Source organism: Xiphophorus hellerii, chromosome 14, assembly GCF_003331165.1.
Source record: "Xiphophorus hellerii strain 12219 chromosome 14, Xiphophorus_hellerii-4.1, whole genome shotgun sequence".
In the NCBI taxonomy this organism is placed as follows: Eukaryota; Metazoa; Chordata; class Actinopteri; order Cyprinodontiformes; family Poeciliidae; genus Xiphophorus; species Xiphophorus hellerii.
The window spans coordinates 9,230,017-9,243,710 of record NC_045685.1 but is presented as its reverse complement, the minus strand read 5'-3'; the positions used below and the strand labels follow the sequence as shown (position 1 = coordinate 9,243,710).

Here is a 13,694-nt window from a genome sequence, read left to right as displayed (position 1 = left end):
TAAAATATTTCCTTTAATTGCAGAGAAGACTGAGTTACATTTTTGTTTTGTGGTTTGGAAGCAGTTACCTTTTACATTTTTTTTAAAGGTTTTATTGGCTCTAGTGGCCTTTATTTGATAGTTAATTGACAGGAAAGTGGGTAATGAGAGAAGGGGGAAGACATGCGGCAAAGGTCGCCAGGCCGGGAATCGAACCTGCGACAGCCGCGTCGAGGACTAAGGCCTCCTTATGTGGGTTGTGCTTAACCTCTGCGCCACCACAGCACATCCCACCTTTTATATTTTTATATTTCTGACAGTATACTAGGCCTTGATTTCTCTGTCTCCATATCATAATTCAGTGCCAGTGAATACATTAAATCTGGTTTCCACTCCTGTTATTAAGGCACACTAATCATTGCTCATTGAGTCCTCCATCAAATCCTCCAGCCAAAAAAAAATTACTAAAGTAAGACTAATAAAGTAGTTGGTAAAAATGCTACTTAGGTACTGAGTACTTGAGTATTTGTTTTGAACAACAATTCTACATATGATTTATTGTTTAAAAAGGATCCTAACAAATAGAAATATTAAGTTATGTGCAAATTCTACAAAGAAAAAAAATATATAAATACATAACGGATATGCAATATACACATTCAAGAATAAAAAAAATTATTTAAGCAAAACTAATAAAGCAATAGTTACAGTAATGAATGGTAGACCAGTGTAAGGTACACATGGTGATAATGCACATGGTTTATTGATCTTTAAATGGCCTAAAAGTCTCAGCAGATAGGAAATAACATTAAAATGATTCGGCTTGTGTACAAACAAGACTTCTCACTTCAACAAACTGTGGATATGAGTCTTTGGTTAAAACAAATTTGCTCTTCATTCAATAAAGTAGCTCTCTGAGGATAAACGAAGAGCAGTAATATGTCATCATAACATTACTCAAGTAAAAGTAACTGAGTAAATGTAACTCAGTTACTCCCCCCCCCTCTGATTGCAGTCTCTTGGGGTATAAACATTTTTTAAACATTCTCAGTGATGTTTTACACACTACAACACATAGTCGTTGACACGTTATCTCTGAAGACAATTGCACAGCACTAAAGCTTACAGTCTTGAATTTATGGCAAATTCAGCAAAATCTACAAATGGGTAAAAAGAGTTTGTAACTTTCATTCGACTCCTGCAAAGATTCTGTTGTAGCTCTTTAGCTTATCTACATCTACAGTACTTCTTTAGGAAACTCACCATGTTATTTCTGTAAACATAAAAACAATAAACCATTAGCACATTAAACTGGCAGAACTACACTCAGCATCACAACCAGTGATGAATATGTTTTAACTTTTCACATGTTATAAATCTGGTTAATTTAAGTGTTGCAGAACAAACAAGCCTGAAGCCTGCATGGCAGCTGCTCCTGATTGTAGAAAAAACTGGAGCGTCCATTACTGCCTGGACGCCACCTTCCTGCAGACAACCAGCACACATTTTACAGATCTCAATATGTAAAATACTGTCCATTAAAAGCAGATTTAGTTTAAAGTTGCTAAAAGATGTTTTTTAGTTGATCCAAAAGACACATACATGACAATAAAGACTCCAAATGAAAGACGATATTCACCTTTTCTGTTGTTCTTTCCTTTGTTCTGGTTGATAGTTTTTACCTTCACAGGAAACCACTGGAAATCAAATACCAATGTTATTTTTTTTTTAAAACAGCACTGATGTCGTGGTTAGAATCAGATAGTGTTGTTGCACAATAAACAGCTTGGTTGTAGTCAATTTATTTATAACTATTAAACATTAGTGAAACTTCCAAATGTGGCACGGACATTTTCCCAACAAAAGAGACAAACTAGAAGCGTCACCCAGTCACCTAGATCTAGAGAAGTGGAACTGGCGGATAAATATTTCTACAACTTTCACATGTGCTGCATGTTTAGGGTCAGAATGTACAAAATCATCTAAATTCCATTAAGCCAAATATTTTTATTTTCATTCACATATAAATATATATATTTTTGTCTTTTTTACAGACGGATTTTCTCCGTAGTTTCCTGTTGGAAGATCGCGAGTTTCTCTCTTAAGAATTCTGACCACAATTGTGAGCAACTCAAAGCTTATTTTGCTGAAAGATTAAATAAAATATTCCAGTTACTCAAAACAAGATCACCAAATTTTAAACGAGTGGCTCCAGATTCTTTTTTTTGGCTCAATTAAGCAGGTTCAGTCAAGTCTTTCTCTCCAGCTCTCGCCGCCATCTTTTCGTCACTCTGACTGAACTATTAGAAGCAAACACACACCACAGCATGGATTTTACTAAATCTACATTAGAAAGTGTCATGAAAAATTAACCCTATGATTTTTTTTCCCCCTCAAAATCTTGTGTTTACCTTCCACAAACAGAAATGTTGTTCCAAAATAGAAATATTTCCGTCTAGAGGCAGTGTGTAACTTTAAAGTTAACTAAATTCACTCCTTCTTAAATAGAGAGATTTATGTTTTAAAATTCAGAATTTTAAAACATAAAATGAAAGATTATTCATTGGACATTTGTCCAGTTGCCTGTAAAATATGACAAAACGTTTGAAGCATATTTTTTTTCTTAAGGGAAAATGGTTTAAGCAAGGCAGATGTTTACCTGGATTCACATTAACGTACACACAATCTTCCTCTGCAGGCCTTCCTGTTAAAATCACAACATAAATAAAAGTTTATGCTTCAAAATCTCCAAAGCTTCTTTTCTCTTTTTTTTGTTGTTATATGTTTTAAAACCTTGGGATTGAAGAATATCTGACAAATTTCAGGACTTATATCAATTGCAATTAATCAGTTTCTAAACGTAGTTGTTGCAGCTCTGTTATAAAGCATAATTACCATTTCCAGTGGCTTTGCAAGTTTCAATTTTTTCATAAAGAGGCGTGTCACCTACAATAAGTAAGAAAAATGTCATGATTAAAGTTTTGAAGTGATGCAGCTGCAGCAAAGACATTTGTTAGTTTAAAAAAAAAAATCAAAAATGTCTGTTTTATTATTATGTCTGTAAAATTATTGCGATTTCTAATGCGGCTAAAGCCTTTCCGGACAATTTCAGTTTATATTTTTGGTGAAGCGTGAACCGTCTGAGACTTGCTTTTGTGAAACTGAATCACCGTAGAGAGAAAAATAATAATTCGAAATTCAAATGCAGTTAATTCTGTGACCAACCCTGCAGCAGAGAGCTGTAAACCTGACTTCCAGCTTCGTTTGCCGCGTGGCTGGTGGTGGAGCTCTGACTGCGCCTCAGAAACCATCTGAAAGTACGAAAGGGAATTCATCAGTGAAAGAAAGGATTTTTTTTTTCGTGGCATATTTATAATGAGAGGACATCAATCTCAAGCTGACCCGATGCAGCGCCACAACAAGAGCAGGAGAATGATGAGAACGATTCCACTAACTGGTCCAATGATCAGCAGCACTAGAAGTAAAGAGCTGGCAGGACTGGACACAGCTTGTGGGAATAAGAAAAATTGAAACAGAACTGTCAAAATCGAAACAGTTGACTGTTTATGTTACTAAAACGATTCAAACATTTAATCCTCCTCACCTCTAACAGACATCCAGCTCCTTGGTGACTCTTTTCCTGAATGTTGACATTTGTAGAAACCTTCATCTGACTTTGACACTGCAGAGATATTCAGCTCCCCTCTGCTGTCATTATTGATGAGTTTATTATTGTGATAGAAAAACACATTGGAGAGAAATTTCTGTTTTTTATCTCTGCAGCTCAGAGTAACAGGATCTCCTTCAGTCACAGGTTGAACAGGGCTCACCAGGATAACACCATCATAATCATCTGTAAAACAATCAGACAATGTTGGGTATATAGAAGCAAAACTGATTAAAAATGGTCAGTGTTTTTGACAGTGCCATTTTCTTGTAAAATTCAGCAGTGATGACATTTTTATAAAAATGCAATTTAGTAATCAATCCAAAATAAAAAATAAAAAATTGGTACCGAATTTTAAAACCGAAAAGCTTCTCTATTTATGTCCAATCAGAAACACATTCAATCTAGTTTGATCATAGGACTTAACCACGTACAATAATAAACTAATATTTAGTGGACTCTTTTGATTTATTCTTTTTTTTCCTCAGGGGTAGTTTTGTGTCTATTGTTATGGATGAGCTTTGTTTATAGTGTCCCACTGCAATTCACTTTCAACAAACGCTTCATCAAATACATGAACATGTAAGATAAGTTTATGAACAGTTCAATGGGTTTAACGACATGTTTTTAATTTCCACTCCAAAGGACCATACACCCTCCTCACAAGTCTAGTCTGAGTTCTCGTTACATCTCAGGAAAAGGCTCTCCATCATTGCTCAGCTCACCAAAGTATGTGAAATGGCTAAATAGTCAGGTCTAATGTTCACTACACAGGGCATTAAATGGATAATCTGAAAAAGGTTGCTGGATATGGATTAATTATAAATCAATTTTGTCTCTGGCATCAGTAATATACCAGAGACATGTATCTCATGTATCTTTCTGCATAGGCTGTGATAAATTGCCATGTAAAAAAACAAAAAAAAAATGGACCCAAACTCAGAATGAAAATTAAAATTGACTTGATTGCACGACATTTTCTTTTCAAACTGGCCGAAACTGAAATAGTCTTAACAGAAACGAAATACTCTGAACCATTACGGAAAATACCGTCAACGTAAACCAAAATACGACCAGAGAACAGCCGACATTTGATGAACATAGTTAAACAATGGAGTCTGGTCTGCTTGAAAGGCGTCCGTGTTAGCTGCTTTGCAAAAGGTGAGAATGTGTCAAACCAATGAGGACGGATTAACACATTTGCAAGAGGCGTCTTTTGCTCTGCAGAGATAGCGACTATGAAAACCGATCGCTATCTCAGCAGTCAGCTGAGATAGAAATCGGTAGCATCGACCTACTTAAAGCTTTGGCTTTTAAGTAGATCAAAGCTGTAACACAAATATATTGTTTAAATGCAAAAAGAGATCAACGAAAAAATAACTAGAAAGTGTGCATTTCCTACGAAAATGCAAGCGTGAATGCTGACTGCTTTCTTTTGGTGAAAATGGCAAAAGCGTTTGGAGCCAACTGCTGAAGACTTGCAGAAAGGTAAGAAAAAGTCCATGCAGTGTGAAAAACCCACGTAAAAACCAAAATTAGCTGAAAAGCTAAAACTAGCTGAAATACTAATGACAGCAAATAGGCTATCATTAGTATCATTAGGCTGTAATGTTACAGTAACATGTTCAATAAAATAAAATAAAAAATAAAAAACTCATGTAAAACCTAAAATTTGAAAAAGACAGAAACGTTCCTCTATTCATTCTGATAAAAACGGTGAGTGAATGAAATCCAAACCTTTTATGGTTCGTAAGATATCAACATTTGTTTGGAGGCATCGTTTACACGGTGACTACAAAAAACATGCCACATGCAGCACAAAAAAAAACTACGTCAAAAGGTCAAATTATTCCCAGGTGTTAAACAGCATAAAAGCTGTTAAACTGTCCAACTTCAAAATGGCCGCTGCCTTGTGTCCTCCATCAGGCCTGAAACTGGATGATTGATTGCCATTGATAGGCAGGACCTAAAACATCCACTGTGAAACACAACAGACATTTTATATTGTAATTCTCAATTCTGCCACAGGATGGAGCGGTTTCCCCCATGGGGTGAAAAATTCATAAAAAGCTGAATATTACAAAAAGTATGAAGGTTATGAATACCAAGAGAAATAGCTGGCATTAGGAGAGCAAGCTGGATAGTATAAAAGTTGAATGGTGAAAATAACGCAAAGTATGCAGAAGAAGAAGTGAAGCGAAATTTATGGAGCAACCAGAAAAGTGGGACTCAATAGTGTGAATGAATGCCTGCAGCATTCACACGAATAATAAGCCAATATCTTCACCCTGTACAGTGATGTTGACGGCGTTGCTAGTCTCTCCAGATCGAGACTCACACCAGAACACTCCATCATTATTCCAGGAAACGTCAATGGTGCATGTAGATCCAGTCATTGTCCCCCAGGAAGAGCAGGTAAAGTACAACAGTCGATCTCTTTCTATAAACCTCATCACTCTCCACTCAGTAGAGTTTCCCTCACAGCTCAGAGACACAGAGTCAGATCTGAAGTGTTGAACTCTGTCAGGATTCACTGAGAGAGAAGCTGCTGGACGAGGATCTGAAAACAAGACAGGATTTCATCTGAGAACAGAAACATCTTTAAAATGTTTCATTACAAATGGTTTGTTTCTATAGTAATAAAGATTACAGCAAAGATTTCAGCAAGCTGACCAAAAATACTTCAGTGCTTCTAAAATTAAATAAACTACCATAGTGGAAATAATTCTTTCATTTTTTATAAAAACAAGTTGGATTTTACCAATGAATGTTTCTTATGGTCAATGTTTTGATTCAGCTCTAAACTTGATGGCTGATTTTATTTCCTGCCTGCTGACTTCTTTAGCTTTTCTTTTTTTCAGCTGTATGAATTTGTCAGAAATCTATAGAAATTTACCTCATGTTTCTGACAAGATTAAATCCTACTAAAAGAAACCAGAGTAAGTCATGTTTATTATCCCATAATGTGAATGATTTATTAGACGGCTATGATCAAAAAGATTTTTTTTTTTCCAGTGTTGTGTCTTAAGTGAACAGAAGTCAATTTTCGGAATCTTTTATTTGTATAAAAGTTGAAGAAGTGTCTAAAAGAAACATTGGATCAGACTAAAAACCTCTGAAATTAGTTTTCATTGAGATAGAAACAAACTGACCTGCAGACCAGATAAACTTTAGTTCACTGTAATAAGTGTAAAACTTTGGTTCTCCTCTTCCTGCTCTGCACACAAATCCTGCTGTGTGAGTCGGTCCATTAATGATGAAGGAGTTCTGCTCGGTCCCGTTGGTGCTGCCAGGAAGCAGCTCATAGCTGTAGTAGCTGGATGGATCAGGAACAGTTTTATACCAGAAGAACCTCCATCCTTCTGATTGATGCTTCAAACCCTCACAGCTCAGAGTCACTGAGGCTCCAGGATTCGGCCATGATGGAGACACAGAGAGGACAGGCTGAGGTTTGGGTGCTGGAGAGAGAGATTTGGAAGATTTTTCCATATCACCTTTCATCTTTTCATTTTAATTCTATATAAATGGGCAGTATTATGTATTTTCCAGGCACTCAGTGCCATTTTATAGCACAATCAAGGAATATGTTACCTTCAGTCGTTCTATAAACACCGTATATAACAAACATGACCCAAAACAAGTTTGACTTAGCAATTTAGCGCCTCGAAATTGATCCTCCATCTGTTTAAGAAGCTCCTGCTTCTTCCACCCCTTCGCCTTCAGCACGTCATCACCACAGCGCTTCTCCATAAAGTATTTAACAATATTTGTAGGAGTGTTGCACTGAGACGTAGCTCTTATAATGAGCTCAGCAGCTGTGTAGTTTCATCAGGTGTTTGCTAATTGCTGCTGACTAGTCTGAAGGAGCTGAGTGAGGGAGCCACAGGGGAGAGTTGAAAATTTGGTTTTATAATTGTTTTAAGAGCTGTTTAGTTCAAGTGACACACAAAAAAAAAACACATAAATGATCACTTTCATTTAAATGATAAGCAGTCAACTTACATACAGTTAGCTTAATAGCATTACTCCATGGTGTCAGGCCTTCTCCTTTTCCTCTGCAGCTGTATTCTCCACTGTGAGCCTCAGTGGCCGAGATGTTCATGTATTCACACAGTATTAGAGACTTTCTATTGGTTGTTTTCCATTCGTACGTCCACTGAGCTCCTCCAGCTTCCTGGATCTGACATCTCAAAATGACCGTCTCTCCTCTGTAGATCCGAGGCCAGCTGGGATGGAGAATCACTGACACGCTGTTAGAAACTACAGCAAGAAACACGATTAGGAGTCTGAACACGAAACTGGAAACAAGACAGTGCAACGTCTATAATAACGATGTCAATCTAAGCATCTTTTTTTCTTATGAAGGAATGTGCTTTTATAGCATTTTATCTTATCCAGAGAACCCCAAACAGCTTCACGCCACATCCAGTCATTCACCAATTCGCAAATGAGCCAATGGGGGTAAGCGGCCACATTGTAGCCGCAGCTGCCCCAGGGAAGTCTGACGGCCTATGCACCGGCGCCAGGAGCACTTCTGACCACCACCAGCGTCCACCATCACCCCAACAAATATATTGCATGTCATAAAATTAGAACAGAACATAATTGAAATATCATTTGCTGGTAAATTTAGGTGTGGCAACGTCATCACATCTATATTGAACGTGTCCAAAAAATATGTCAATAAAGCAACAAAAAAGAAGCAAGCAATAACAGTCAACATCACATAGGTCAGAGGTCATTTGCAACAATGTGAATCATTTCTCATCGGATCAAAAGCGAGACGTCAACATGTTACTTACCCTCTGCTACTGTCGATTTTCTGTCTGCCGTCAGAGTTGCTGTGATACCTGCAGGTAAGAAAACCATAAGAACAGCTTCTATCACTGACGCTGAGAGCATTTTGAACAAATCTCTTAAAATGTTTGTAATATCAGATCTACCTGAGATTTTGCTCTGTTGATCCGAATCAACAGGGCAGCGTCAGAACTAGTGCTTGATAAACAGAACCTCAGGCTTTCAAACCTCCAACGGTGCAACTAATCTATATAACATGTTTCACATTGTGATAAAGTTCCAGAAATAGCTAGGCTTTTCAGTAATATGCTAACTTTCTGAATGGGTCTGTAAAAACAGATGAGATATGAGATAAAACACAAAAATCTAGAAAGTAGTGGACCATCAATCCGCTTTCTGTAACTGCTTGTCCTTGTATGGTTGCTTGTTTCTATTGCCAGCAATTATTGGGTGAGTAGAGGGGTCATTATTTAGCTTAACTTTCAAACAACAGTTGATTTTCTTGCATAAAAATATGTCTATGACAACTTAGGTAGTTGGGGGGGAAAAACTTTTACAGTCTTCTGTAGTCATCTGAACATAAAAATTGACACTCCGAGAGTCTTGAGAGTCAGCGAATCGACTCAAACAGGAGCACACGTTGTTCCGGAAGCGTTGCTAAACTTATTGTTCAGCAATTTGACATCATGTAAAGATGGTCAATTTTAAAGAAATTCTAAAGAGAGCATTGTTGCAACAGCTGCAATAATGGTGACTACAACAAGAGGGGAAAGACTTGGGTGTTCTGTTTTGATTTCTGTCAGATCTTAATAGAGATACCCAGTAACTTGGCATCGTGAAGAAACATTTTCATTAAACTCTGATTACAAGGTCAGTGATGTACTTACAGAAAAATCCCAGCATGCAGAGCAGAGTGTGCTTCATCCTCGCATCCAGAACGGCTTCTAGAAGTTGAGCCTAATATGTACACGTATTACATAAAATCATACTGTTACTTCTCAGTGTCCCCTCTCTGTGTTTCCTTCCTTTCTACACAAACTTCACACCACACCACACCAAGTCTGTTTGCAGCAGTTGTTGGTGGTTTGCATTTCCTGTCCACTGCAGATATCCTGCCCGTGCTGTGCACAACATTCTGGGTCGGCTTCCAAAAAGGCACTACTTTCAAGTGCATATAGCTGGTTTTTTTTTTTTGCTCTTGTAAAGGAGGAAAGTGCTGCGCTGATTTTTGTGTACAAAAACATTTGCTGTGTTTCTAAAAGACTATTCGTCCATTCTACATTTTTTTTGTATCTTTTTAGTTTGATGAGTGAATTTTCTTCCGAGACGCTTTGTGAAACAGTAGCTTCTTCCATCCACCACTACGCCACCACAAACTGAGCAGAACAACCCTGGTGTGTGAACGATGCAGACCCCTCACCCCAACACCCAGAACACACAACAATGTAAATGCCTGCTCACCAAATAGACCAAATCATTTTTGCATTGTTGGAAGAAGTTGGGAGGGAAATCATAAGGAATAAATGAAGAACCGATGCAGAAATACCCCAGACCGCCATTTAAACTTAGGAACTTCTTGCTGCATGGCAACAACCCTAACGACCAAAGGCAGAGCTTCAGGGAGGCCTGGGGGGCGGCAGGCCCCAGGCTCGGGCCTAGAGGGGGCCCGGATAGGAGGCAGAATAGGACTTGTTCCTCTGACTCTGACTTGTTCCGCTAGTGCTAACGACTATTGAGAAGTTAATTAGCACATAAAATCTGTCTAAGGATAGTTTGCGTGAGCACGGGGGGCAGTTGGTAAACGTAAGAATGGCGGTAATACCAATTAGTCTGATGTTGTTTCCTTGAACAAAGGCTATGTCACACGACGGCTAATCTGGTTGGCCCCACGCTGCACGTAAAACAAAGTGCACTGTCCCATTAGTGTTGCAATATATGAGGTGCAGAGGACAATGGATTATTGGTTTGACTCGCTGAATCAAAATTGTTCTTTTCTGTCTCTGATGTTCCAGGTCAAACGAAGTAGCATGCATCACCCTATCTGAAAAAGAATTACAAGACAGTCCCAATATGAGAAAGAAATGTCACAAGATGATTAAACAGAAGGAGTGTGTTGAACTCTATAGAGCAGTGGTTCCCAAAGTGTGGGGCGCGCCCCCTAGGGGAGGCGCAGTACCATTGCAAGGGGGCGCGGGAAACGGTATGGATGAATGAAAAAAAAAGAAGAAAAAACAGTTACAAAAAAGTGTAAAGATGGTTTGTAGTTTGTTTTGTTGCAACCTGAAGTGTGAAATAAACTTCAGTGGAGTTTGAAAACAAAATATGTGTATAGGTTTATGTCTGGTTATACAATGTGTGTGCCCAGTTGATTATTTTTTGTTTGTTTTTGGGGGGATTTTATTGTAATCCATAGGGGGGCCCAGAAAATCTTTGGGAACCACTGGACTATGAATGGCTAAAATGAAGGCTGTAGATCTAACTTGCTGTTCCAACTTTTGACCACAAACCTGTTTCACTAAACTAACTTCAGAGCTTAACAAAATCAATCATCCCTATTGATTCCATCCTATGCCTCAGTTGGTCTTGGTTACCAGTCTGGCAGATTTTCTCATAAAGAGGAAAAAATATGGCAGTCTCGTTTGCCTTTATGAAAGAATCTGATCTTATCTGCGAAGAGGTTACCTTGGGTTTAGTTAGGCCCAATGTGGTCTGGTCACTCCTTGTTTGATTGCTCATGTGGCAAAGCATATATAGCAGGTATTTGGCAAGAGGTGGACGCCTTGGACTGGACAGTCCATTGCAGGGAAACATGGCAACACATAAGTACCATATATGTACACATTGACACGTAAGGACGATTCAGATAAATCAAGTAATTATGAATAGAATTTGTATAACATACAACAAATACATGTTCAAAGAATCACATGTGATCCTAGTCAGATTAGGATTTAGTGACTTGCAAGGCTTCACTTTTGATACTTGGATTAATAATGCAAGTATCATCAGTGATGTTACTCGTTACTTTTTTCAGTAACGAGTAATCTAACGCGTTGCTATTTCAAATCCAGTAGTCAGACTACAGTTACTTATCTTAATCACTTTACGTTACTGTGCAATATTATTATCTTTTGTAATTTTATTTTATCTCCTCTACACGTCTTTGGGCGTGACCGACGTTTCTGTGCGACAGCAGCAGCAGCGACAGAAATGTAAACAATGGAGGGAGACGCGCATTTTGTTGCTGGAAAAACAGGAACTAATCTGAGTTTCGGGAGCCAAGTCTCATCAATAAATTTGTAATTGATTACATTTCAAATACAATTCTAAACAGGTGGGTTTTTAGTTGAGATTTAAAGGAAGTCGGTGTTTCAGCTGTTTTCAAGTTTTCTGGAGTTTGTTCCAAATTTGTGGTGCATAGATGATGAAAGCTGCTTCTCCTCGTTTGGTTCTGGTTCTGGGGATGCAGAGCAGAACCAGAACTGGAAGACCTGAGAGGTCTGGAAGGTTGATACAATAAAAGCAGATCTTTAATGTATTGTGGTGCTAAGCCGTTCAGTGATTTATAAACTAACAACAGTATTTTAAAGTCTATTCTTTGAGCTACAGGGAGCCAGTGGAGGGACTTTAAAACTGGTGTTATGTGCTCTATCTTCTTGGTTTTAGTGAGAACGCGAGCAGCAGCATTCTGGATCAGCTGTAGCTGTTTGATTGATTTGTTGGACAGACCTGTGAAGACGCTGTTGCAATAATCAATGCGACTGAAGATGAACGCATGGATGAGTTTCTCTAGATCTGGCTGAGACATTAGTCCTTTAATCCTGGAAATGTTCTTCAGGTGATGGAAGGCCGACTTTGTAACTGTCTTTATGTGGCTCTGGGTGGCTGTTGTGGATATTTTGCAAATTTCAATATTGTCAAAGGTAATTATAATTAAACACATACATAAATACCTTGTTCTACAATAAGCATTATTTATTTAAATTGTTCATTACCAAAAATACACGCTGTATTCCGTCCGTGACTTGTGTTTACAGCGAGTGGCCAGCAGATGGTGACATTAAGTCATAGTTTTCCAAGTTATCGGTCCAGAAACTGGCCGTCAGTTCAATAATGTGACTGTGAAGTTGGAGATACAATACCTGATACAAAATCAATTAAAATGCAATTTTCAGTTATGCAAAGTAATATATTAACAATAAAAAACAGAAAAGAAAAGTGTGTTTTACTTTATGTCCTGATAACAACAGTGAATATTGTTTATTTAATCTGTGAATCTTGGTGGGGAAAAACAAAATTTCCACCAGCCTTCTTGAGTCAGTGACTTGTGCTTACAGATAGTGGCCAGCAGATGGTGCTATTAAGTAGTCATTTCTGTCAGAGTTCCAGAAAAGGGCTGAATGTCCGGTGATCCATCCAGGAAGAAAACTTGTGTGTCTGCAGGATTCTGCTGCTTCACATGAACCTGCTCCATCCAGTCTGATTGGCTGTGGTGGAAACGGCAGCAGAACATCTCACACATCCATCATCAAGCTCAACATCCTCATCCTCACTGAAAACACAGCTGCTGCCTGCAGCTGCAACAACCATGTTAGCTTAGCACAAACAACAATTCAGAGAGTCTTGAAACACATATTATTTCTTCTGAAACTAGAATAAATGGGACAATTTTTAGATTCAGTTGAATGGACAATTTAGATTAAAACACCAGGAAAGAAGTGCCAGACCTAAACTCTGAAACAATGGCCTGCAGTCTGTATTCAAAATCCTGCCACAAGAGGGCAGTGCTGAGTCTTCATACTGTTAAAGAGAACTTCTGCTTCTTTGGTCAACACTTCTTGAGCAGGATGTCACTGAAGATGAAGTTCAGCACATTTGCAATTGTATTTATAGAATTTCTGCAGGACACTCTGTAATGTTTCCTCGTCTCTTGGTGGAAGATCTGGACTAAAGTGAAATATTTAGAATAGAAAACTACAAATTAAGTAACATCAGAAAACCAAATGCTTTTCCATGACCTCACAGCCAAAACCCATGCTGGGTTAGCAGAGCTGCTAACGGCTTCTTTACGCTGAGCTAAGAAATTAATATATGACATATTGTAGATGAGGCTAAAGTTAGGATCTAGTTAAAGGTCAGTGTGTGGTGTAGGTTTGACTGATATCATTGTTAGAGGATTATTCTGCTGAAAATAAGATTTTCCATCCTTCTTCCTGTCTCACAAACAGACGCTGCTAAATGAAACACAGAA

The 13,694-nt window shown here is 38.2% G+C and overlaps 1 protein-coding gene across 1 annotated transcript; it reads right to left on the bottom strand.

Annotated features, from left to right (window-relative positions):
- Nucleotides 1-709: 709 nt before the first annotated feature.
- Nucleotides 710-9,480, bottom strand: LOC116732492 (sialoadhesin-like). Its single transcript, XM_032582712.1, has 12 exons — nucleotides 9,331-9,480; nucleotides 8,449-8,496; nucleotides 7,649-7,906; nucleotides 6,799-7,104; nucleotides 5,934-6,206; nucleotides 3,584-3,832; nucleotides 3,382-3,487; nucleotides 3,205-3,290; nucleotides 2,875-2,925; nucleotides 2,639-2,683; nucleotides 1,619-1,676; nucleotides 710-1,464 (listed from the first exon to the last, which is right to left on the bottom strand). Exons 1-12 carry the CDS (start codon nucleotides 9,365-9,367, stop codon nucleotides 1,443-1,445), a joined length of 1,539 nt encoding a protein of 512 aa, XP_032438603.1. The 5' UTR covers nucleotides 9,368-9,480; the 3' UTR covers nucleotides 710-1,442.
- Nucleotides 9,481-13,694: the final 4,214 nt, after the last annotated feature.